Genomic DNA, 26,340 nt, shown 5'->3' with positions numbered 1-26,340 from the left:
CATCTTCAGCAGCTGAAGACTTTGTCCCAGCTTAGACACATCTACTTAGAGTAATTTCATAAACTTTCCAAGAGAAAAAAGTAAAATTCCACCAAGAATGCAATGTTTTCTCTCTCCACTGGGGCTGGACTCCCACAGCTTGCTCTTCTGCATCTGTTAAATATTGTGGGCAAGTGATTAATGACTGAAATACTCTGTCCAACCGCAGTTACGGCAGCGAGAACTATTTTCTCCCTGTAGCTCCTGGGCTCCTGCTGTAAAATGCCTTTGAGCGAGGAAAAGAGCCAGAATTGTGCCATCTAGTGACCCAAAGAGAGCGGGCATCTGTCCCCAGCCCCGTCTGCACAGAAGTCTTCAGCCCATAGTGCAGAATTTTGGATGACAATTTAAGACAAATAATTAATGAGCATATAAATTATTTTCCCATCTTTCTTGTCCAAGCCTCCTGGCATTCCAAACTGATGCCCTGTTATGGCTCAGCTACCTCTGGTTTTGTTCTATTTTGCCGGAGAGCCACTTTATGACTTTATTATTCAGCTCTTAATCTGCAGAGGTGAAAGTCCAGCCACATTCCCTTTGTCTTCCGTTCCAGATGGTCACCAAGCAATTGGCTCCTCTGCACTGCTCCCATTTCCCCCCACAAGTCTTGCTGATGACAAGTTTCCACAAACACATCTGCCTTCTAGTGTTTTCTGCCTTTCTCTAGAGCTGTTTGCCATTTCTTCTCAAAGTCAGCAGGAAGTGTAAGTCAGAGGACGAGTGGCAGCCAGAGAGTCATAGCAGGACAAGTGCTTTTCCAAGGTGAATCCTATTCCTAAGGTGAAGAATTATAAGGAAATGGTTCTTCTTTCCTTGCAATTCTGGAAACATCAGCCAAACTGCATTAACTGCCCTCATTAAGAGCTGAGTTCTTATAAAAATATCAATTACCCAGGAAAATCTCTGCTTGTGTAAGAATGGGAACACAGACCTGGAGAAACCTTGTCCATTCTGCTGGAGAACATAGGAGTGAGGTGGCAAACCGGGAGAAGCAGCATCCATAGGGAATAATAGGTTGGTGGGGTCACCCAAAATGCTTTTGTAGAAGGAAGAAATCCCCTGTCTTCTCCATCCCAGTGATTAGGAATGGGCCCTGAGCCCCTTCTCAGGGTACTTCCCTTCCCTACCCCAAGCCAGCAGCAATATTAGTTTATGTCCTCCCTGCAGCAGCCCTACACAAGCTCTTTTTTGCAGATACCTCCTGACTTTCAGCAGTTTTTGGAAGCTCCTGTGGCTCCTGTCATGTTGCACAGGTATGGCAGCACACAGGTTCTCACAGATGGAGCCTGATTTTGTGACAGCCACTAGCTTTACTCTGAGCCACTTGTCGCAGTTCTGATGGAATAATTTGATTCCTTTTGTGCATAATTAAAGCATCTCAAACATGAAACTGAACACACTCAAAAGCACACAAGTAGCAGGGGAACAAACGCTTCCCTCGCGTGTTTCTGTGTGCTGAAAGTCTTGCTTGCCCTCTGTTGGGTGGCTGGGGAAGGATTTACCACCTCGGGAATCCTTGAGAGAGAGAGCAGAGGGATTGGAGGCGTCAGAACCTGAGCAATCCTTGCTTGTTAGCCTCTCCAGCCATCTGATTAGAAGGTGACATTCAGTGAAATTAAAGGCAGCGATTTATTTAGAGCCGAGCCATTAATAAGCAGGAGGCAGTAATGTTTTATGCAGCACATAATGCAGACAACCTGTGGAGTTCTGTGCCATGAAGGGGTCACTGAAGCAAACAGTGTGTAGGTGGGAATCAAGTGACAGCTGATTTAATGCCCACTAACAGGCTATGCAAGCTGCAGTGACAAACATAATCAAATCTCATGCTTCAGGGCATAAATTGAAGGGGTTGAGTGGTGGAAGCAGTTATGTACATGAAAGATCTGATCCTGAGAGGTGCTGATTACCTGCAATTCTTACTAAGTTCAGCCAGCAAAAGGACACTCAGAAGTTGCTCGATTTCTCCCCTGGCTGAGTCTGTACTTGCAAATTTTTCTTATTAATAAATCCAGTAATATTTTAGCCTGCTGGCACAAACATTCATTTGGCTACAAGTAACATTTATTTCCTTTCACACAAGAGTCAAACATTAAAGCTGCTTCTAAAATAAGATTTTAGGGAGATAATTTGCAGTGGTGCTGGCAAATAATTTTTTCTCAAAATATGTTTAAATTCTTCTACATCTAGAAAATTTACTTACATAGAATCATTATGAGAATATGATAAACTTTAGTGCATTTATCTTCCCAGTTTCCTTCCTGAGCACGGGAACTGGTGCTAACCTCACTCTACAGGTGGGGAGGTGCTCCATGAGGCAGGCTCTGGGCTTCTATTTATCTTTGGGATTCTAATCCAAAATTCCAAAATTCTGCCCAAATTTGGCTCATGGTTCCATGGGAGTACAAAGCATGGGACCAGGGGTAACATTTCTGCAGCAAGAGAGGTCTGACTGCACCCCCAGCCCTTGCCACTGAGAGAGCAGAGACAGAGAGGTCAGGCAGGCTGAAATCAGCCTTCAGGGACCTGCCCACCACAAACAAAGGGGAATATTTGCTTTCATCTGGATCCAGCTACAGGGGAAATTCAGCATCTTTCTTCAGTAATTTGAGAACTAGTTAGGCTAATACCTCCTCCAAGGAATGAATTTGGTTGAGCTGATCCTGCTTGGAAGCAAGGCAGTCTGGATGGCTTCTTAAAGTATTTCTCCATACTGTCTGCAGTGATCACCTCAAAGAAAATGGCATTCTTTATCCTAATAGATTTCTGTAGCTTAGTACTAAGTACCTAAGCCCCTAATTCATGTTTGTGGGGAACTTCCATGTGGGTCCTGGGCCATTCAAAGCCTTCTGGTCTGCAATGCTAGGGCTAGAGTACTGAGGACAGTCACTGTGAAATTAAGAACAACTCAAATGAGCAAACTCACTTTTTTTTAGTGCTCTGTAACCAGCTCCTGCCACTGCTACTCCTCCATAATCCCTGTCTCTTGTTTTCTCTTCCCTGGCCATAAATTTGCTGCCTTTTGCACTAGACAAATCTGATATGCTGTGCTAAATATTTTAAACGTGGCAAACGATCCTTCATCACAGAGTGGCATGATTGCATTGCAATGTATTAGAACAACATGACTTTGCCAGAGGGTGTTTCTTGGCACAGTGCCGAGTGAAGGAGGCAGCCCAAGCTTGAGAAGTAACTATCAAGTCATTTATCAACATTTGGTCCTAAAATACATGGGGTTGCACCAGCTCAAGCAGCCTTAGAGAGATAAATCTAGAGGCTGAGCCAGAAACCCCAAATACAGACAGGTCTTTGAGGAAGCTTCCTGAAATCCAGAGATATTAAAATGTCAAGCTGAACTCTTGTGACAGATTCAACACATACTTTTGGCATTTATTCTGTTGCATTTAGTCTTGTCTTTCAGGTTCAGATGAAATATGTGCTGCTTTTCAGTCTCTCGGCCAACCTGTGGAAAGGGCTGATTTGATCTCACACTCCTTTAGCATGATGGAAGATCTCTGATAGACCAAGCAGGATCAATGAAAGCCAACATGTGGTGTCTAGAGCTTGTTTTCCTTCATAACATCCTCATAGGACGGAGGCAATTCAGTTCCCCCAAGGCTGAAGCTTGGGGCAGGAGAAGAGGAAATCTCTGCAGTCATGCAGGGGCTCAGGGATCCGGAGAATGGGCATGGAGCTGCTTCAGTAGCTGGGGAAAAAGCAAAGTCACAACTGTACAGCAGACAGGTGTGAAGGGCAAGTGTGGGAGTAAGAGGGGTGAGCCCAGCAGGAGCTGCCAAACCACTTGGAAACAAGAAAGGCATGGATGTAATTTTTGAAGTATGGCATCACAAAGTCTTTCACCACAAACTCCAGATACAAGAAGTTGGGACAGAGGAATTTGGGTGGGTTTGGGGTGGGTCCTCCCTGTGGAGACACTGTCTATGACCACCCAGAAAGCAGGTAATATGTCCTCTGGGAAGGGCTTAGCCTAATGACAGGATTAGCTTTATTTTTCTTGGGGGGGTGTTGTTTGGCTCAGCCTGCTGATACTGCTGGCCATACTCCAGGTCAGTTCTGGATGCTACACAGTCATCACAGCCCAGTCCCCAAAACCTGGGTGCTCCTGGGGGAATATTGAGCGTGGCTGCTACAATGAACAGCACCCACCAGGACAGTCTTTTGACAGACCCCAGGGTGTGTTAGCCAGTCAGGCTGTCTGCTGGGGTGGCTCGAGTTAGACCAGTACAGTTTTGCCTGAGTGAGAAATGAAGGACATGTACTGGAAGGGGCTGCCTGACCCCAGAGCCTGTGGCTGCATGTATTGGGCTGCTGAGTGGCCTGACACTGAGGAGAAAATCCCACACACCTCCAGTGTTTGCCTGGCCAAGCCTCACTAGGCACCTTTGGGACACATGGACAACAGGGACAGCACCAAGGCATGGCTCAGGGAAACGCAGATGTGGCTTCAGCCCCCCAGTCCATGGTCTGGACATGTCCCCAAGAAGCCAGAGCTGGACACCCCACTGTTCACCAGCAATACAGCCCCTGGCTGCATCCCAGCACCCACTCAAGCCTGGCTGCTTTTTCCTGGGTTATGGATGGACCACAATAAGGCCACCAGGGTCAGCAGGACCTTGCAGCAGGGGCAGGACTAACCACAAAAGGCATCCGAGCTGCTGAGGGCAAAGACAGCCACGGTGCGTCGGGGGAGGCAGCTCCGCCGCTTCAGCCAGCACTGCAGGCAGCAGCAGATCCCGCAGGAGAGGAGCACGGCCAGGAAAAACAGCACCAGGAACCTAAGGCAGAGGCAGCAGGGGATGAACAGTGCCGTCACCATCTGCAGGCAGCACCGACAGATGGCTGCACGTCCTCAAATTAACATCTCCATTAACATCTTTTGCAAGCAGCCGTTAGATGCTGCGGTTTCCCCAGCAGCACACTGGACATGATCAAAGTCCCCAGAAACCAATGTCTCACTCCTGAGTGCTCAGCAGCCAGTGCTGGCTGGAAATTCAAACATTTCTCCCTGAAATCATCCATCGTTTTTTCCCAGCTCAGTTGTCAGCGTACAGTGAGGAGGATATGGATAAATGATTTCCATTAGTTTGTAAAGACAGAACACAGGGACAGCCCAGGAGCAATGCTCTCTAGCTATCAGTCTCTCTTAATGCCTTTCTCTCCATATATCCATCAAAGAATATTATTTGCCAGTTTTTCCCCTTCAAGCAGATCTGAAACTTACCACACATACCAGCTGCTAAAGTTTTCATCGCTCTGTCCAATGCACCTAAAAAGGGAAGAATTAAAAGGACTTTCAGTCCAGTGTGAGGAGGCTGTTGTACCCACCCCAGCACATCTACCAACACAAAGACAAGCACCACCAGTAAGCAGAAGATTGAGAAGTCTACTTCCATGAAGGGAGCCCATTAAAAATTAAATTAAAAGTTTCTCTGTGTGGACGGGAGCAATGCAGATGATGCCAGAAGCAGAGTGCCACTTGTTTGCCTTTCAACACTGGCATTTGCCACCAGCATTTTTGCTGAAAACCCAAAGGGTTGCCAGCCTCCATTTCTTCTTTTGAAAAAAAACCCCAACCCTAAATGGCCTTTTCCTGGAAAAGGAAAATTCCTCTCTCATTCCTCTGCTGTGCTGGTGTGCCAGGCAGGAGTACAGCACCCCTGAGAGAGCCTGGGGAGGGGGCAGCCGCGGTGGGAGAATGAAGCCACACTCACCTCTCGCCAAGCTCACAGTCTGACCCAGAGTCTGCTGACTGAAAACACACATGTAAATCACAGAGGGAAGGTATGTTTTGTTTTTTACAATTTACCAGTATAATTACTGCTCTCAGAGTGGGGAGTTGGAGAGGAAGAGCCATATGAGTGCTGGTCCTGCAGGGTTGAACCCAGATCTCTCCTTAGGGATCTGCCTCTGTGGGTCTCTGCTTTGAATCCAGCCAAGAGAACCCCACCAAGAGCTCAAAATATTCAATAGCTTGCAGATGAAAGCTAGGCCAAGGAGAAAGCATTCCTTTTGATGTGAAAAAGAGAAAGACAAGAGCAGGGAAATGCCAGTTGGAGTCTGAGACCTGCTCACTGCACTGGGCTTTGCTATTCAGAAATACCTGCTGAAAATGCCCCATTATTAAATTCTTGTTCTGTGGCTCATTTTTTGGGGGAGCTAATTGTGAATACAGTAGAAAATTGGAACTGTTTTGACCAGAAGTGTGCTCTACCCAGCATTGTCCTGTTTTCAGTAGTGGTGCATCATTCCCAGAGTCAGGTTTCAGGTATTGCAAATATGTGAACCTGAAACTTGTTTTTCAGGTATATTTTCTACTCTCAGCCCAAGCCAGTTTATTTTTGTAAGCCTTGTAGATCTTAGCCTCAGTTTCATACTATCTGTGCAAAAAGGAACCAGAGCAGTTCATCAGTATAATTGAATCCAATTCAATAGATTTTTTTGGCTGACTGGTGTTAGGTGTGTTATTACACTTGCCCAATGTTGCTACAAAAAATTCAGATCAGGTATAGAATTGTGATAACACTGGAAAGCAGAATGAACAAGATAGAGGAATTTAGATTTATTTCTTGGAAAAAAACTATTAGAATGTAATTTGTAAGTAATTACTTTGGATTTCCCTCTGCATATATCCAAAACACTTAGAGATTTTTGACTTTGAGTCAAACTGGAAGGTTCTGTTCTGAATTAGAAATTTGTATCAAATATGCATAACTAAAAGATCTCATTTTAAATACCTAATTAACAAGTTCTTTTTGTTATGCTAAGCTCAAGCCACTGTAAACAGAAAGAAATGCCCCCCGAAATCTCTATAATGTGTCTGATCCTGTGCACACACTGCCTTTCAATCTCTAGTTTCATCAGAGGTCCTTGGGTATAGTAAGTCTTTCATATAAAGCATTATCTGAAATTTCACAAGTGGCTGAAACCCATATGAGGAATAGAGAAAGACAGAAGCTTCAACTCTTCCAGACGCATCCTTTTAAAACTGAGCTAATTTGCCATGTCACACATGCACCCTGGTGCAGGATATTTTAATTATTTTGGGGTTTTTTGCACTTCAACTGATTATTAAATAACAGGTCAAAAGCAGATAGCTGATTGCTGTGATTACATGTATCCTGAGTATTCTTCATGGCTGAATGACAGTCTCTGGACTCTCTTTTATCATCCTTCAAACCAGCCCAGCAGTGCCACCTTAGCGTAGTTAAACTGCAGCAAAGTGCATCTGCTCTGAGGCAGGAATCTGTCAGAGCAGCCAAACACCCACCCACGCTGCTGAAGCCCCAAACTCTTCCATTTCAATAGCCACAGACAGAATAAAGGACAAAAGTTTTCTCTTCATTAATTGGAATTTTTGTGAGCATTAAATCAACCCCAAATTCATTAGGTCCTGAAAAAAGTCCTTCACAAAATAATAGTAATAGTAATAGTAATAGTAATAGTAATAGTAATAGCAATAGTAATAGTAATAGTAATAGTAATAGTAATAGTAATAATAATAATAGCTGATGACTAAATTCTATAAAAGTTGGAATCTTCCCCTGACAAAATCCCAGTGATCCCAGTGAAGGGTTTGGTTACCTGGAAGAAGGTTAAAGACAGAACTCCAGTTCCTGCTGTGATCCATGAAGTTAAACACAAAGCCCCAGGTCTCCACATTATTAATGTGAGAAACATTGGAAGAGCTTTGTTTGCAGCAGTGTTTTACCCTCTGTAATTTGGTGCTTTTAAAACTCCTCTGCACATTGTGCCTGCAGCCAGAGAACACGTTACCCAATGGCTTCCTGCGCCTCAGAAATTACCGCTAGCCAGGGAGCAAATTTGGGTTTGCAGGGACACAAACAGGTGACAGAAGTTAAAGGAACACTGGTTTAAGGTCAGCACCTTGCAGTTGTTTCTGTATTTTCATAGCTGCTCACAAATTCCTGCTGCTGAGGCTTAGTTCCATATTAACCCACGGCTGCATTTAACAGGACCTGCTACAAATAAAGAGTCACTGGTGTCTGTGCAGTGGGCCACACTTCCATGGCATGCTGCCTTCAGATGGAATATTGGCCTTACAGAAATCGCAGAGGCAGCTCTAACCATGTCCTGTGCACTGTGCTTACCACCTCAAACCTGCACCAAGGATGAAAGAAACCCTTCCCAGCCTGAGACAACCACCACCAGCACCAGTGCTGCTGTAATGCAGCTGTCAGGGTTTGCCAGGAAAATGCACCTGAAAAAAACACCAATGCTTTTTACAAGGGACACATTTTACTGCACATTCAATTCCTATAGAGCCAGCCAGGAGATGTGGTTAAACAGGGGTAGAAGATGGTTTGCACCGTAGCTCTGATCCCCTCGGAAGGGACAATCCCAGTTTGTTCAGCAGTCAGTAATAGGTTGTCACTGGAGTTTACAGCCCGTGGCTGAAATGCACCATTAACTGTGGTTCTTCCAGATTTTAACACAGAGGGTGTTGCCATGAATATGTTTAGAGTTAAGCATTATGCTGGGATGCCATTACTTCTGTAATGATTGACAAAGCCGAGCTGCTCTTGAGATGTACCTCTGTGGCTTTGCTTCAGCTGAAAGGTCAAGAAGTCTAACCAGCTATGATATACATGCACAACACAGGTTTGTTATTTAATGTTCAAGTTTTGCATAAACCCAGGCCAAGCCCTGGTGTTCTCTAATATTTACTTTCAGCTCAGCACTAATGAAAGACGAGCCCCTGAAATGATGCCCACTGAGAAACATCTCTCATGATGGTGCTAAGTGCACGTGCTACACAATATAAATGGTTTGAACATGCTGTCCTGCTTCAGACCATTTCTTTCCATTGTTGCTCAACAGTAAATTGCTAAACCAATTTCTTAGCTGTTTTCTTAAAGAAAAGGCTCCTGCAGTATAAAAATGTGCACAGCCTTGCTGGGAACTGTGTGACTCTTACAATTTCAGGCTTCAATGAGGTCATCTATCATTGAATTAATTTCAGTTTTCTTCCTCTCACAATTACTTCCCTCATGTCAGCACCCAGGGTACTTTCAATTTAGAGCCACCAAATGGATCAGCCCCAGTATTTCAGGGGGCAGGTACCTCAATGAGCTCCTGGTACTGAAAAATAATATATGGCATGTGTTCTGGATCTATTTCCAGAAGAAAGGATTGAATTCTATCACTGCTCAGCTCCCGGCCTTGAGGCAAACTTTGATGTTTTCTGCTGGTTGGACCCATACAGGGTTTGCAAGGGATGATGGCAATTTGTGAAGCCTGTCCTGCACTCCCTGTAATGATGTCAAGAGGAGAGAGAGAGTTGGCTTAAAGGGGATCCATGAATAGCCCTGTCTTTTGCTTCAGGAGTGATTCCAATACTGAAAAGAACTACTGCTTCAGCAGGAAAACTCTCCCTGTCCGTGATCAGCTGAGCAGCTTGAACACATGAATGTCATAAAGAGCCTCAGCACTCATTCTAAGACAATCAGGACGGGACACCAAAAACCCAGAGGAATTTTGCACTGAAATTCACGGTGGGCTGGGACCCTCCTGCTGCCCCCTGCCTGCTGTGGTACTGCTGCCTTCAGATTTTGATAAAATGAGACCCATCTTCTGGACAGCTCTGTGTCTGAGCTCCAGTCTGAGGGATTCCTCCAGGCTTTTTGTCATCCCCCCCATGAGGAGGCATATGCACACAGACTTGCACACACACATGAAGATATCCTCTGCTCACTCCTCCCATACTTACTGGATGAAAAGTTTGGTATCTCTTTCCTCCTCAATTATATTCACCTCATTGGTGGGCTTGGGAGGTTGCTCCCTGATAGATGTTAACTCATGGCCATTAGATTAACATGCTGTTATTTCCTCATCACCTTATGTCGTTGCTAGGTGACAAATGCATCTCCCAGGCAGCAACGGCAACTACCAAAACATACAGCGATTTATGACTGTCCATTATTGCTTTCCTTGGAGTGCCTGGTCCTTTCAGTGGGAAGAGGTGCAGTTTGACTTTTAGAGTTGCCACAGAAACCACTTCCACTGGGGTCTGGCTCTTGCTGGGTTTCATGAAAGGCATGAAAGGGAACGCAAGATGGGGAGACAGGAGGAATTTGAGAGGAGCTGATTTACCTTGTCAAGTCTGAGAGGACCAGGGGCATCAGGGCTCTAAATTTCAGGAAATGGGCTCTAAATTGTATTTGTGTGCACTAGAAGTGATGGCCTATGCTTCATTGGGTGTCACACAATTAATTACAGACATGCTTTTAGATTGGGCCAAGATTTCACGGAACATCCTTGGACTTCTGGGTTTTGGTAAGAATGGGAGGCAATTCACTGGCAAACAGATGCTCACATAAAACACCTGTAAGCACAGCTAGCAGCTTAAACTTATTTCAGGCTCTTCCTGGGCTGCCTTCAGAGCATTTAGTGGTTGCTGGGGATGAATTTTGTGAAAGCAATCACCTTGCTAGGTTCTGACCAGCCTCCCAGAACAGTCCAGAATAAGACTGTCAAAGACTCAGAAAGAGAAGAAGGAGAGTGGCAGCAGGAGAGGTGGGAAATGGAACAGAATGGAGAACACACTGAGAGATGAGACACAAGGAGCATCAGGGCAGTCCCACTCTCTGCATTAAGGTCAGCTGACAAGGGTTAAGCATGTGCTCACTTTTTTCTGCTGCAGTGTTTTCACATCACCACCACAATCAATTCTTGCTCCAGTTCAAGGCCGCTGGGACCTCTCCTCGCCCTACTTGACCACACCACCATGACCATCTCAGTCTTTGCTTTTGCAGCTACACCCTTGGCATCAAGGCTCAGTCAGGGTGCCACCACCCCTCTTGGCCTGGCCTGGGATGACTCAGCAGGAGAATTCAGTTTAGCCCAAGAGATGAGCAGAGCACTGGGGAGGACTGAGCATTTCCTCTCTGCAGTGGGAGAACTAAAGCAGCTTCCGTCTCATCCTCTGCAAATGAAAGCCAAAAGGAGCTGCTTGTTCCTTATACACACACTGAAATGACTAAATCCAGCACTGGGGAGAGCTTTTTTAAGCTAATGGCCAGTGCTGGCACAGGAACAAATGAGAGCAAACCAACCATGAATAAATTGAGGCTGGAAATGCAAAGAAGGTTCACCCCATCCAGAGCACCAAGGCTGAGCAGCAGCTTGTCCGTGGGAGGAGTGTGGGCATGAAACCAAACAGCTCCTGGGACACAAGTCAGCGAGCTCCCACACGACATGTAAGCACTTCAACAGGACTTGCTGACCCTGGGAGCCCTTTCCCCACCCCATGGAACCACCCCGGTGGGTCCTTAGACCCTCAAACACCTCCACGTGCACAGGAGTCAGCCGAGGTGGCCTTGGGCTTGAGTAAGCGAGGAAGGATGAACATTTTAAACCAAGCCCTGGTAGTGCTGGCACGGCCTGTTGTCTTTCAAAAGGATTATAACCAGTTGCTGGTCCCTGATGAATGCGGCCCTTTGTGAGCCTGTGCGGGGGATGTGCTGCTCAGGGGGAAGGAGAGACTTTAAATGAATGCAACAAGGATGACATTGTTCTGCTGCATCCTCCCCAGGAACCAGGCTTCAGAGGTCACCCCTCAGATCTGAGGCAACTGCAGCTACCTTGTCATGTTGGTTGGCCCAGCCAGACTTGGCTTGCCTTGGTGTATCAGCAGGGAAAATCCAGCAGGGAAAATTCAGCAGGGGGTCAGTGAAGGCTTCTGCCCAGCAGGAAGATAAAGGAATCTCCTCTAGGTTATGCACAAGAGATTTCTCCTGTATGTGCCTGCATATCCCATGCTGAGAACTACAGAAAACTGAATTCAGTACACAGGTGTTCATATATTCATGGAAGTCAAAACTTTAAAACTACCCAAAGTCCCAACATTGAAGTTATGTGAGAAATTGCTGTGATTTGTTCAAACACTGCTGTTCCAACCTTATAATGAACACCTGAAATAAATACTGTAACAACTGAAATATTAACCTTATGTGAAAGGACTGAGGTAGGAGCTTTCTTGCTCTGGAATCTTGCACTTTGAGAACGTATATTTCCAGCAAACATTTTGTGTGTGCTGCTGACTTTGGTGCTGACACTGCTCTCACCATTAAATACAGAAATCCATGTGCAGTGATTTACTGAGACCTGTTTTGTGGTGGGGTAGGGTGAAGCTGAAAGAGTTTAGAGAAGTGGCTATTTCCTTTCCTCTTCCAAGTTGAGTTTTGTCTTTAAAACTTAAGTTGGATCCTAAGGAAAAAAAAAAAAAAAGGTGGAAAAGCAACAGGATTTGGGTAAGCCTAGAAGTCTTTTTGTTGTATGAGAATTCAGAGCTCAGAATTACAATTTAAGATCTACTGCACCTGAGTTGGGCTTCTCTGATTTCTGGATTGGACATTAGGACATGAGATAATTTCAAGCTTTATTACTGATTTCCCAAATACCCATGAACTTCTGTTACAGGTCCCCTGGAAAAAGAGTTTAAGAGATCTTTCAGTCTCTCCAGATACCACTGTACCTCACACAGAACATGTCAGAAATCAGTTTAAAGGGCTGGATAACCCTCAAGAGTTAAGTACCAGAAAAGCAGAATTAATGTTAAAGCTAATAAAATTAAAAGCAGCTTGAAAAAAGAGAAGGATGAAGTATACCAGAAATACAAAGTTATCGCCAGCAGAAATTTTTCTCTTTTCATTTTCTAATGTGAAATTGAAGCTGATTACAGCTATTTGAACTCTGAAGCCTTTCTTTGTACTCCAACAGGTCCTCTTACTTTTAATCAGTAAAATCTGTATGTGGATTTAATAATTAAAAATTATAGTTAGGCATTAGTACTTTTTCATAATATCTCTTTTTTTTTGTTGTTGTTACTCGGTTCCCAGGGGCTAAGAAATTACAGTGAAAAAATTAAAAGCCTTCAGTATTTCCATCCCTGTAATTTACTTTGCTGCTGGATGTAAAAAGACAAAAGGAGAATAAATTGCTTGAAAGCAAATAGAGGCTTCATTTTCCCCTGCCTTTGAGTTACTGATATCACATTGGACACCACATGGGAGGTTTTGGCTGAGAAATTAGCATGAGACTATCTGGCACATCCTGAAACACATTTTCGAGGCAATTTTCCAGGCAGAACCGTTTAGCAGTGAATGCTGAAATGCATCGCGATGCTGGTCATTATCAGCTGGCACGTGTGCTTCTTCAGCAGGAAACCCCAGGGCCCAGGGGTTCTCTCTGCAAGAGGGGTCACACAGGGACAGGAACATCTCTCCTGTGCCCCCTGCAACACCCAGGCTCCAGGCACCACAGGAGCACCCTGTGCTGTGTCCCTGAGTGTAAGCAACATTTCAGCCTCAGACTTCCTCAGATGATCCAAGTACCTACTTTTGCCACACTTGATTGCTTACCAGCCTCCCATGCATCTTGAATTCCTTCCAGGTGCCATTTCTGGGTTTATTTTGAATTGTTGGGGGCCTCAGGTGCAGCCTGTCCCCTGCCAAGGAAGCCCAGCCCACCTGGGCTGCATGCAGGGAAAGGCAATGATTTCAGACCCTTATTCCTCAGTTCAGAACAGGCTATAACCACGCTCCCATGTGCCCAGAGTTAGTGAGGGCTGATACCAGCACTTATGGATTCAAGAAACATGGGATCAGCAGGCTGCTCTCCAGCCTTCCTCTTGTGATGGATAAAATGCCAAATGCTCTGCCTGGGAGCACAGTGGGCTGATACTTGGGGTGAGACACTGTGTACATACCCACCTTGTGCTCCCCAAGGCTGTTGCAGCAACATGTCTGAGATCAGGGCAGGGATGAAACAATGAGGTTCCTCTGGGTTTGCTTCCCCTCCCCATGAGCCTCCAAAGCCCTGTACCATGGCCAGGCTACCCTCTGGCCACCCAATTCAGAGCTCACCTCCTCTCCAGGCTGGTGCCAGGATGAGAAACAACGTCTGGAAGACCAGATGGAGAGCTTGCATCTTCCTCCCCACTCTGCAGGAGTTTTCTGCATGTATAAACAGAGAGAGATATGGGGGATGCTTCCAGGGCAGACAGGGATTGCAAATAAGACCACGCAATAGGAAGGCTTAGCTTAGCCCTTTCTCCCCCTCAACAGCTTTACTGTTTTACTTAATCTCCCACTTTTACATCTTCCCCAAGAATATATCTGAAAAACACACTCCTGTTTATAATTTCAACACAAACAACCAGGCTCTTCACACTCCTTTATTTTAACTCACCCTTTGATTTCCCCACCGACTCCTGCTTCTGCTGTCTCGATTTCCCTCTGGCTGAGCAAAACTGTCCTAGCAACATGAATTTTCCCAAACTCATTTCCCCTTCTTAGAGACCTGCTCAAATACATCAAAACCCCTTATCTTACTCTAAAGCAGATTTTTATAACCTCTCCATCTTCCACAGGTCTTTGCAGATCTGAAAGCAGAAGGTGCAAACAGTCAGAGCTGCCCTTGGAACAGGTGAGGTTACTCTTGTAGGACCTGTTCAATGGGATTGGAAAATGAATTCTCCCTCCTCACTTGCTGTAATGATAATCTCCATCTTCTAGAGCAAACGAACTCCAACTGGCCAAAACTCCTTCCTTGTATTTGTGGGGATCCTGTTTGTGCTGCAACAGCACAAAGATGTGCAGGTGCCATGGGGGTATAAATGAAGGTCTCCTGGTATATATGAGAATCCAGATGTCAGAGAAGGGACACTTCCCAAATTCCACCTGGATGGCAATCAGAATTAGATGCAGACCTATTTTTTAAATCTCCCCATTCCTACAAGGTGTTACTCCTGCATCACCTCTCTACTGTGCTACAGATATCAATGAGCTTTAATCCTATGAGAAAGGAAGAAAATATCTTCATTCCCAGCTGTGGTCCATGGACACATGGTTTGAGTGACAGAACAGTCTTCCAGGGTCTCAGTGGAATTGCTGGGGCTGGAACCCAGCAGTGCTGAGGTTCAACTGTGTTGTGTGAAGTATAGCAGCTCCTACTTGTAAAAGGTATCCCTGAGGAAGGTTTTCTAGAGGAACATTCTTACAGCAATGCCAGTACTAACACTGAGAATCACAGCTCAGACACTCACCTCGTCTCCTGTGCACAGACCTCTTCTTGATGTTCCCATGCTCTCCTTACTCTTGCAAGCCCTGATACCAGGGACAGAGAGAATGGGCCTAATCCCATGAGATGCAGAGTTCCCAGAGCCTGCAGGCAGGGTGGATGGTGCTGGGTCATCCTTGGGGTGATACCTGGGCAGTCTGGTCCTGCCAGGCAGAATGTTGCACCAAGGGCCTGACACTGGTGCACAGTGGGCACTGAGTAGAGCATGACCATCTGTGAATTTACTATTCCTTCTCAAATGCTAATTAGTTATTTACATAAAACTTTGGAACATTTTAATTAGTTGTGTTAATTTAGAATTCACAGAAGAGAGCTATAAAAGTCTATTATATGGGACGCTTATTCAAATGAAGCTTGAAATGGCACATGGTGATGTACTCACAAATCTCCTGCCAACACAGTGAGAAAAACGAGAGGGTGGCCAGGCTTTGAGTGAGACAGCAGGAGATTGGCATTTCTGATGCACTGGGTAAAGCTGAGAAGCTGGTCCTGGTTAGGGAGATGGTCCTTTCCCACTTGAGGTTTCAGTCTGACAGTTCCAGATTCATATTGTCCCAATGTTTTTGCATTTGATGCGTCCTCCTCCTCCTCCTCAGGGGAGGATTAACAGTTCTCTCTTTTCTATCTTTTCTATCTGTCAACTATTTCATTTTTTAACTTGTAGGAAGTCATGATTAGCTTTGATTTGGTTTGAGATGATTCAAACCATCTAAAATGGCTGACAGTTTATGGAGCCAGAGGAATCAGAGAGATAGGCATCAGTTCATCAGTGGTATGTCCAACACACCCTGCTCCTCTAGGAGATTAGGTAATGCAAACAAATGCACTTCAAACACAGAGTTGACAGGTCTAGAAGCACCCCTTGCTGTGTTTCAGACTCTAGAACAGGCACCACAAGGCAGCAAACCTCTGTCCTGCTCTGCACAGGTTGTGGCAGCACCCCCAGACAGCATCGCTCTGCCATCCCACCTGTGGGCACTGCACTGGCAAGGAAGGCACTGTGCTGGTCCTGCCTCAGCTGGGCCTTTATTCTCAAGTCAGGTAGAAAAGGCTTCCTTTCATCAAGTTCATCTTTTTCACAGCACTAAACTCAATTAAAGCAAAGATGCCTGTAAGTGGCTGGACTGATAACCCTGTAAATCCAGCTATCTAAGGTTGCTACAGAATCTAAATTACCCCATCACCATTAATCCCAAGATAGAGAAATGTCCAAGCAGCTATATAAAATGAGACACTCTGCCCTAAGATTTCATCTGGCAGGGAAAACCATTTTCTGTATAAAATACAGCCCACTTTACCTCTTGAGGTTTAAGACTTGATTCAATAAATCTATCTGGAATTATGCTATGGAAAATCATTTTCCTTGATGCAAGGCAAGTGCTAGCATCACATCCAATTGTGACAGACCTGCTGTCTGCCTGAAGAGCTTGAGGACAGCATGGAGCAAGGGAAACACAGTGGTCTATCCAAAAACTTTATAAACAGAATTCATGGGTGGTGAGATTAAAAGTGAGAGGAAACAACAAGCTCTTATGTGGTTCATGACAAAACACCTGTTTTCTTGGTGCTTACAAGACGTCTAGGAATATTTTTTATGTCATTGTCTGAAAAACAACAGAACAGTAGAATCATTGCACTAAAACAGATCCACTCCACTAAAACCAGTGGGTTAGCTGGGCTTCCTGTACTCTGCTGAGGGCCCATAGTCTTGTGTTTCACAGACTGTTGGGCACATAATGCTAGAAAGGCCATGTTTTCAGAACAGAAAGAAGGTTTGGGCTCCATAGATTCCAGAGATATCTATTATTCTGCACAAACACTGCAAAATGTGATTATACATAGCAGGGAGAGATCACAGAGGGTGGCCATGAGAGGCAAGAGGAGACTGCCAGGAGCAAGTGACCTCTTCGTTGGTCTGCAGGTTATGCTCACAGAATAAGATGCAGAGGTAAGTCCTGCTATAAGAGCTGTTCAGAAGGGGAATGGGGAATATATTGCGAAGGTCAGCTTTATGTTGTCTGGGAAAGCAGATGGACCAACCTAAGGATGGAGTACTCCACCTGGGGATGAAATAACTAACCTGGAGGTGTCTACTTCCATCTCTGACAGCTTCAGGGGAACGGATCAGGACACACCTCAAGACTGTGCAATCCCATGGGAATAATTTATTGATTTGATGGAGGCCAGCCTGAGATTGTTCAGTCTTTATCAAGGAACACACTTTGAGAATCATTGCCATCATCAAGGCAAATCAGAAATATTCTCTAGGCAAGAATTTGCTTGATAACAGCAACAGAAGGGAGTGAAGCTGGAAGGCACTGTCAGCCAACTGGCAGGTAGTTCATGGGTGTCAAATCCTTTAATCCAGCCTTTTAAAGCTCATCAGAAGATTTTACAGCAAGTGTATAAATGCCCTGTTAAATCCAAGGCTGCTGGAAATTATTTAGGACAAGAGCCCAAGATAATCCAGAAAAAAAAATTGGATATCACTTTGGAAAATTTGCAGAACCATATTTTTTGGAAAGCTTTTCTGTTATGATGCATAAACTAGATTCACACTAACAGAGGTGCAGAAGAAACATAAATCATAATTACTCTCTTACTTTCCTCTGGCTGTAGTGGGAGCCAGGACACCAGAATTGTGCTCAGCAAAGCAATCCCTATTTCCAGTTTTGAGCTCTTACTGTTTATTCAGAGCTCGCCCATTGACCCATCTTCCTGTCATAAACTGATTAAGTGCACATGTCAGAAGGATTGCCAGCAATCAACAGCAATCACTGGAAAAGAAAAGGGAGCTGGAGGGTATAAAACAAGCAACTTTTCACTAGTGACTTCACTGTGAAGGAGCTAGAAGTCATGGCAGGCCAGTGGCACATGTCAGGATAGTCCAGAGGAAAGATGGAAATGGTTGAGGAGCTCAGTCCAGGAGAAGTGCCCGCAGCCCTGCCTCAACCTGAGTGTCAGTCCTTTTCTCCAGCTTCCTAAAGGCAGGCTCCCAGAGCGGGCTTGGGATGGTAGGCACAGCATCCCCTTGCTGTGCATGAGATGCACCCCAAACCTCACTCCTGCTGCCTCCTCCCCTCAGAAGTCTGCCTCATGCTGCCCAGGGTGAAGCCTGCATGGAGGAGCAGCTTGCAGGAGGCAGGACATGCTGCCTCTCCCTCTGAGTGGATGGAGCAGGCTCTGTCTCATCACCAAGAAATGAATAGGCTTAGTCTCAGAGTCTTCCATTTCTGGATTAAAACTTGGTTTTAATTAAACAAGGAGGAAAAGACAGAGGAGGAATGGTAAGTCAGAGTTTGGGGTGTGGAGGCTGTGCTTCTCTTTTCTTTGTAAGTTCAGTACTTTGTGCATGAGAAGTGGCCCAGCATGGTAGAAACAGGTTCTGGAGTGAGATAATCCATAGAATCAGGGCTGGGACATCATCTCATGATGGCCAGGACTTCCCGGGACTGCAGGCAGGGTGAAAAAAGCACAAAAACTTTCACAAAGGGGTAGATCTTTCCTCATCTCCTGGGAGGGGTGAGTGGATCTACTCCATACTTCATCAGAAAACAGTTTTGCAAAGCTTGTGTACCCAGCTGATGAAGAAATGCACTTGGCAGATAGAAAATGCACAGCACATCCTGTAAACCTTTCCTGAAAGGGCATCACAAATTTATCACTCTGATTAAGTTATTTTTTTTTTTTAGAGCATCATTTATCAGTTTAATTTAACGTTACTTCAGTTGCTAAGGAGCCATGATTGCAAACCTCCACCAAGCAGGAATTTTGAACACTAATGTCTGGTCATCTAATTGGAAAATATTACAAAACTCAAGCTGAGGTCTACCCTCTCCAGCCACACTGCACAGTGAGACATGGAAATGTTCTGTATTGTATATAATAACACTGTTTATTAGTCAAGACTTGTAACTGTAGGAGAGAACAGCAAAATCACAAAAGGCTCAGTAGAAGAGACTTGCAAATTAGTCTCATTACTCTTGAAATTGAACTGCTTTCCATGCTCCTGGCAGAGATACCTCAAGGATACCGAGATTGCCTGTGTATTGCATTTCAGATCATGATCATTCTGCTTTACACAGTAATGTACTAAGTCTCCATCAGGCCAGTGATGGGAAGGGGGATGTTTACTTAGTGATGTGTGAAATGATGAATAAATCTTCAGGAATTATTTTGAGGGAGAGGGTAGTGAGGGAAGAGTTTTATTACATTCCTGGATCATCACCAGAAATCTGCAGAAAACTGCAGAAATCCAGAAATTTTGCACATCTTTCAAATAATGAGCATCAAATGGGGGGGGGAAAAAAAAAAAAAGGAAGGTTCAATGCTGGTTCAAATTTCTGCACTTCCAAAAATGATCTTTCATTTCAATTAAATCTTGACCTATTTTTAATCAAAAGAGCCTGCTGTGTTTTTCTGCCTCAGAAGACTGACATTGCCAGCAGGATGCTGCAGTCTCAGGTCCCAGCTCCCCAGGGAGTGGTGGAGGCTTTCCTCAGGGCCACAGGGTGTGGGGAGGCCACTCCACGGGGCCATGGACTGCATCCCACCTTGTCCAGAGGCTCTGTCCCCACTGCCACCCCTGCAGGACACTTACCTGGTGTCACATGGGAGGTCTCAGATGAACCAGCACTGGAACCCTAAGAATGAATCAGGCCCTTCAGCTCCCAGCCCAGGCTGGGTCATTGCACTGGACCCACTGTGGGATCACAGAAAGAGACCTGAGCTGGCACTGAGAGGGACAAGGCAGAGAGACAGGTCAGTAATTTTTCTAGATGAATATTTTTCAAAGAAAAAAGACAGAGCAATGTTTTGAATAAGCTCCTGCGACATAAATAATAAATAAGCAATATAAGCTGTATATACAGACATATACACATACATGCATGCATTATGGAGAGCTCTTCTTTACTCATTAATTCCCTCAGGAGTTAGAAAATCACAGCTAAAAACAATCATTTGTATGCAGAGATAGACTGCACAGAGAGACAGAATTTTCTGTTCTTACCAAGACAATACTTTTTGGAAAAACCCCAACAAATTAATGTGAGCCATACTCAATAATTTCGTTTAAACAAACAGCAGAAGAGATATTTTCAAAAAGTAAGGAAATAAAAAAACTGATTGATTTTTGTGTTTGTAATTTCATAAGCTTTGATTTTTTAACACTGTTCTCAACACCTAAGCAATTCAACCCTTGTATACTTCAAAAAAACTGAGCGTTTATTGCACTAGTGTGAAACAGGGGCTGGTAGTCACCAGAAAAAAAAAGGTAGAACTCCACATATTTAATTTTAAGAGTATTTAGAACAATCTTTCCACTTTTTTGATTCATTACCAAAGCCAAAGGGTTCCCAGCTCTCCCAGGGAAACTCGCGTGTCTGACAAGTGGGCAGGTGAGCCCTGAGCCAGCAGCTCTCCTTGTCCCTGCCACTCCCTGCTCTCCCCACCAGCCATGGTGGGCACAGGCAGTCCCACTGCTGTCCCAGCACTTCCACATCAGGTCACAGCTTTAAACCACAAGGCACGAATCCTTGAGCAATAATATTCCATCTGTTATTTCATAATTTGCTGAGCATATAAAAATTGGGAAGATTAGGATAGTGTCAACCACCAGAATGAGTTTGATGATACTGACTGATTTAAAAAAAAAAAAAAATGTTTTCCCTGGACATTGGGAGGATGAGATGCTCCCTTAACACGTGATGGGACTTTCAATCAGTATTTCCATCCATGATTTTTCCTGGGTTTTTGCAGCATCCCCCTGACTTTATTTCTGATCTTGAACACTGAAGGTTTAATCAATCATTGTTCCTCCTGCTTCTGGAATCTAAGTGGTTCAAAGCACTTGTATTTACTGAATGTCATTAGGCCATTGTGATGAAGTAGCTCTGCTTGGATCTTTAATCCACTCCTTGTTATAAAAAAAACCCATAAGATAGAGCTGTCTTTACCTGGAATCATTTTATCAGTTGAAGCCCTGGACACTGCTTGGAGGGGAAAAGGACTGATCTTCCACATTTTTCTTGGCTAATCTTCAGGTTAATAGAAAGAGGAAAACAGATGCTTTGTGAATTATTGCTTTGCAAATTAAACTTTCTTTCTTTATTGAAGGCAGGGCTGGAATGTTCCTTGTTTTGTTACAGAAACCATCAGTAGTTGATTTGATCCATAGCACCACCAAATTTTATCTACTGCACGCCTGGAGAGTTTTTTCAGGGGGAGATGACAGATGCTACCAGCAACAACAAAAGCACAAGCCCTTTGGATATGTAACTGAAATGCAAAAGACTTGCTTAGCTACTTCCAGAGGTACAGGCACACCTGGCTGCAGCAGGAGAGGGAAATTGGAGAGCTGCTCCCTGGGGACTTGAACAGCTCCCTCTCCTGCAGGCAGCTGTGCAGGGAACCTGTGGGATTCACAAGCTCTGCTGCTGGGTGTCCATGCTCTGCTTTAGGCAAGTCTCTAGCGATCCCCTCTGCTTGGTTTTTCACTGTATTGAACAAACCCCAGCGAGGACTTGTGCCATGGGTTTTCAGAAACCCAGTTCCACAGAGCCACAAAACTTCACGGTGCCAAACACTCCCATGATAGGGCTCATCAGAAGTTAACTAATGATAATATCTGTCATAAATACTTTTGGGAATGGCAAAACATCAGCCTGCATTGCAGTTGTGTCTCATTCTTTGCAAATACATGTTGAATATTTTTAACAAATAATTATTACACTTCAGACTCTCCCCTTCAAGATATTCCCCAGTGACAATTTTTGCTTCACATCGAAAGAATTTGGTTCTTCATTCAACAGATTAAATGTTTGCCAGAATGGCATATTAAGAATCATAGAATGGTTTGGGTTGGAAAAGACCTTAAAGATGATCCAGTTCCAGCACTTCTGCTGTGGGCAGGGACACCCTTCACTACACCAGGTTGCTCAGAGCCCCATCCAGCCTGGCCTTGAACACTTCCAGCATCCAAAACTTCTCTGGGCAACCTGTGCCAGCTTCTCACCACCTTCACAGCAAAGAATTTCTTCCTAACATTTAATCTAAAAGAAACTGAACTCTCTGCCTCTCTACTGCCAGGCAGGGTGTGGCTTTACCAGCTGGGGGAAGGGACCCAAGAGTTCATCATGCAGGAACTGCCCTGAGCCTTCCCTGAATCCCCAACAAATAATCCCACTGTGGTTTTGCCCTGAACATCTGGAACGCTTATTTTATTTGGGCAAATCATCAGTAAGCGCTACCTTCCCTATATGCAAAAGAGCACTTAAACTTTTCCTTAATTTGCAGATTCCTATTTAAGGTTAAATTCATGTTTAGACAACAAGCAACTCTTCTTCTTTTAATTAAGATTTATACAGGTTCCCATGTGTAGATGAAGCAATGGAGTCCTAATGAGCAGAGAGTCTAATTACGATCATTCTGTAATTGAAATAGTGGTGTGCTTCAGAATAAAACAGTTATGTTGCCAGATAATGGACTAATGAGCACCAAAGAAGTAGTAAAAAATGTCTGTAAAAGACTCTTGCAGTTCTTATGAGGACAGGCCTGAACGTGAACACCTCCATGTAGTATTCAAACGTGTATAATGGAATATAGAATGCGATATGTCCAAAGATTTATATCAAGGTGTTGGAAGCAGCTGAAGGTCAAGGGCATACCAAAAGCAATGGAATTAATTATTAATGTGAAACAGAAGAAAATAAGCCAGAGACAGCTGCATGAAGTGATTTAGGAGACAGATTAAAAATATAAAAAGGGAAGTCAGTGGGAGGCAACATTGGGAAAATGATCAACATCCACCACAATATTGGTGCCATCGGCTGAAACCAGCTCCCTCCACGTTCTGATTGATGAAATACACCAGAGTCCAATATTTTTTCTTGCCTAAATGACCAGCTCTAATCATGAGCTCTACACATTGCTGCTTTCTTCATCATTCAGCTGGTCAGGAAAGAAAAGATAATTACAGAATGTTTGTTTAGTAATTGTCTGCTTCTATTTTGGAGTTTGTTTCTGGTGCTAACGAATGCGACTCCATTATGTCATTTATCATGTGAACAGTCAGGTTGAGGAACATTTTAAATCAGGAACTATTTTGGTTTGCATGAGAAATAACCCCACAGAACAACTGACAGCATGTGTGAGCAGAAAAATTCCATGCCTGAAAAGGATAGGTTAGGTGATTTCACCAGATAAAAAGCTTAAGGAAATATCTTTTCACCAGCAGAGTGTTCATGGAAAAGAGGAGAATTGTAGCCCCATATTTTTCCTCACAAGGAAGTCCAGATTTGAAGTTATTTACCTGGCTTGCTAGATAACATTTATTTTTCTATTCCTTCTCTCCTATCATTCTTTGCAAAGGAGAACTTTCATTTCATTGGATGTGACAAAAATTGTACTTTAAACCTGACTTAAGTACAGGTAGCACAGGTTGTATATATATCTCAGGTGTGGCAAGAGCAGAAAATGAAAGATGAAAGAACCAACCAGATGTTACCCAGAGATATATCTGGAAAGTGATTGGGAATCTCAGCTTATTTATAAACAGCTCCTTCCTCATGAGCCTGTGTTGATATCCAAAACACTAAATTTCCTGTGTTATACTGTAGCAGCAGGTATATGATGTTTTCCTGACTTAATTCAGCCCAATCCAATGCCCTTGTCCATTAGGGTGGGCCCTCACACGTATTCCCCATCCTATGAACAGGTGTAATTCTTGGTGAGCCTGAACAAGGTGGCTTGGGCTCAGTCAAAAGGCTCCTGGGAGCACACAGCCATGTGAGAACAAGCTGGAAATTTCCTCCAAGGGTATTTTTCAACCTCAGTTTGCTGGCTGATTTCACAACTGTGGGTTGAGAAACCTGTCTGAAGTGACTGGCCAAAGAAAAAACCCCATCCATTTAATAGGGTGTCCTCCCAGTAATAGTGGAACAGAAGCTGTTTGACAATACTTTGGGTAATGTCTTGAGGACTGTAGATGACTAATAATAGCAGCGCCTTTTTTTCCAGAAATATGAAAGTCATAAAAATGATGGTTTAGAGGGACCAAAACTATTTATAAACTGAAGAAGAATTCAGTGAAGAGTTTTGACTAAAAAGGAGTGGAGGGGAGAATTTTAATGTGCTTGAAATAGAAGTCAAAATCTTAAAGAAAAAAATGCAAATCTGAAGTATTTTAAGTGGTTTTAAAAAAAGTTGAGTGGCTCAAACATGAAAGGACACCTTTTGTTTCAGATCAGATGAAGATTTTATGTTTACCAGGATGAACAACCTTGATTTGAAATGTCCTCTAAGTTCAGCCTTCTCAGGATGGGCAGAGGACTCCAGTTCGCCCAGGATCTTTCATCCATGCTACATACAGAGAAACAGTAATATAGGGAATGTTAACTGAAAAAATTTAAAAGTTCTCAGGAGCATTGACTTCCATCATAGGGTTTATTGTTCATTTCCTTTTGGCCAATTACTCTCTTCAGAAATGTCTCCGGCATATTATGAAGACGAAGTGTTAAACCTGGGAGGTCGTTTCACTTGCAGCCTGTCGAGAACATCTTTCCATTGCTGGTTAACGACTTGTGAACTTCATTGTCAGATGCTGCTCCGAGACTTTGCATGTCCCAGCTGATGGCTCTGTGCCATGAGCCGAGCAACTGCCGGGCTTCCAGGGTGCCTCTCGCCCTTGTGAAATTCGAGTTCATTCTTTTTCTGCTCCCCGCGCTTTCTCCCTGCAAATTTATGACTTGCTAACAAATGCGTTGCTCTTGATTCCCTCCTCTTCAGTGATCTTTAAGATCTCTCATTTCATAAGGAAGAGGCAGGTGGGAGATCTGATCCAAAAAAGAGAAGTTTCCATAAGCATGACTTGTGGAGTAAGGCTGCCTGTATATCCATCCAATTTCCATTGACTTAATTCAGTCTTTTTTTGTCTAGTCGCACAGCAGTAGTTAACTGCCCTAACCGAAGTGTTTTCCTCAAGATGCCCACATTCCTGTGAGAGATGGAGGTTTTATCCACACATGCAGGCAGCAGCCTTTCATCATTCTCCATATAAATGGAATACTTCCTCTGCTTGCCTTTACAGCTGTTCTCTGAACACCATCCACAAAACTAATGAAATGTTCGTGTGGCTCACCCATTCCTCCAAAAACCAGGCTTGTTTTATCCTGGGAGGCCAACAATATTTTTTACACCTTTGCTTGGCACAGGGCTACTTTGTGCTGATCTGGCACCTGGGAATCAATAGCAGTCAGGGTGGGGGGAATTACAGCACGTTCATAGCAATTGTGTAAATGCAAATTTATTACTCCAAAATCCTCTCTAATGTAAATCCAGTGAGTTCAATAGAGGTAGAGCAAAACTGGCCATTCTGCTTCATCTGTTATCCTCATTTTTATAAGGATGGATAGCAGCTATTAAGAGAAAGGAACTTTCAAATGCCTGGAAATACACTGACCTGGGAAAAGAGCTGCAAGGATGCCAGAAATCACTCTCTGTGCAGATGGGTATTCTGCCTAACCAGAGCAATTAGCATCGCCAAAAACCTCCACTAGCGTGAGCTGCCACATCTCCATTAGCAGTGCTGATTACCAGGAGCAGAGGGTCCTGCCCTTTGGTTAGAACATGCCACCCTGTTCCAGAGGAATTCCTGATTTTGGCAAGTAACAGCATCTCCCTACATCACTGCCCTTCCCAGTGATTGTGCAAGGTTTTCTACAGTTTCTCGAGTTTGCTCCTAAAATCTTCGGTTGCTTGGGTAATCTTTTTATGAGCTACACAAAAGAATTGTTTTCCTTAAGAAATCCTTAACATATGCACAGATAAACTCAGAGTCTAAAGGTTAATGTGCTTCATCACTGCTGAAGTGAAATCATAGATTTAAAAAGTCATTCTGCAGAATGATCTTGCATTTTTAGGGGAAAATTAACTGTTATTGACTATAATAATGATATTTTGGAATATGCTAATGGAATTTTTTTCATTTACCACACTTGATGCTCTCTTTTTTTTCCATAACCATTGCAGTTTACTATCAGACAGTTATCCAGAGAAGTTGGGTTTTGTTCAGAAAAAGTCTGTTGAAAAACTATTAAAGCATCGAAACACCTGTACAAACCTATGTCAAAACAGGAGGCACTCCTACAAATAGGTAGGATAAAAATACACTGTATTAAGCCTTTC

General features: G+C 44.0%; 1 protein-coding gene across 2 annotated transcripts; it reads right to left on the bottom strand.

Moving 5' to 3' along the window:
* Positions 1–1,322: 1,322 nt before the first annotated feature.
* On the bottom strand, positions 1,323–7,838 carry TMEM207 (transmembrane protein 207). Of its 2 annotated transcripts, none has more exons than XM_058844014.1 (5): positions 7,639–7,838; positions 5,769–5,806; positions 5,288–5,323; positions 4,693–4,832; positions 1,323–3,742 (listed from the first exon to the last, which is right to left on the bottom strand). In XM_058844014.1, exons 1-5 carry the CDS (start codon positions 7,732–7,734, stop codon positions 3,594–3,596), a joined length of 459 nt encoding a protein of 152 aa, XP_058699997.1. In that variant the 5' UTR covers positions 7,735–7,838; the 3' UTR covers positions 1,323–3,593. The 2 variants fall into 2 exon arrangements, with proteins under 2 accessions (XP_058699997.1, XP_058699996.1); XM_058844013.1 differs by having other exon boundaries at positions 1,327–3,742; positions 5,279–5,323; positions 7,639–7,837.
* Positions 7,839–26,340: the final 18,502 nt, after the last annotated feature.

This window comes from Poecile atricapillus, chromosome 8 (assembly GCF_030490865.1).
Source record: "Poecile atricapillus isolate bPoeAtr1 chromosome 8, bPoeAtr1.hap1, whole genome shotgun sequence".
NCBI classification, from domain to species: Eukaryota; Metazoa; Chordata; class Aves; order Passeriformes; family Paridae; genus Poecile; species Poecile atricapillus.
This window is presented reverse-complemented; position numbering and strand designations above follow the sequence as displayed.

Excerpts from the sequence above, each read along its gene's own strand:
- TMEM207 (XM_058844013.1), bottom strand. The coding sequence starts at position 7,734 with ATGTTTCTCACATTAATAATGTGGAGACCTGGGGCTTTGTGTTTAACT. Across the intron at positions 5,807-7,638 it reads TGTCTTTAACCTTCTTCCAG|TCAGCAGACTCTGGGTCAGA; the intron begins GTAACCAAACCC and ends GTGTGTTTTCAG. Across the intron at positions 5,324-5,768 it reads GACTGTGAGCTTGGCGAGAG|GTGCATTGGACAGAGCGATG; the intron begins GTGAGTGTGGCT and ends TTCCCTTTTTAG.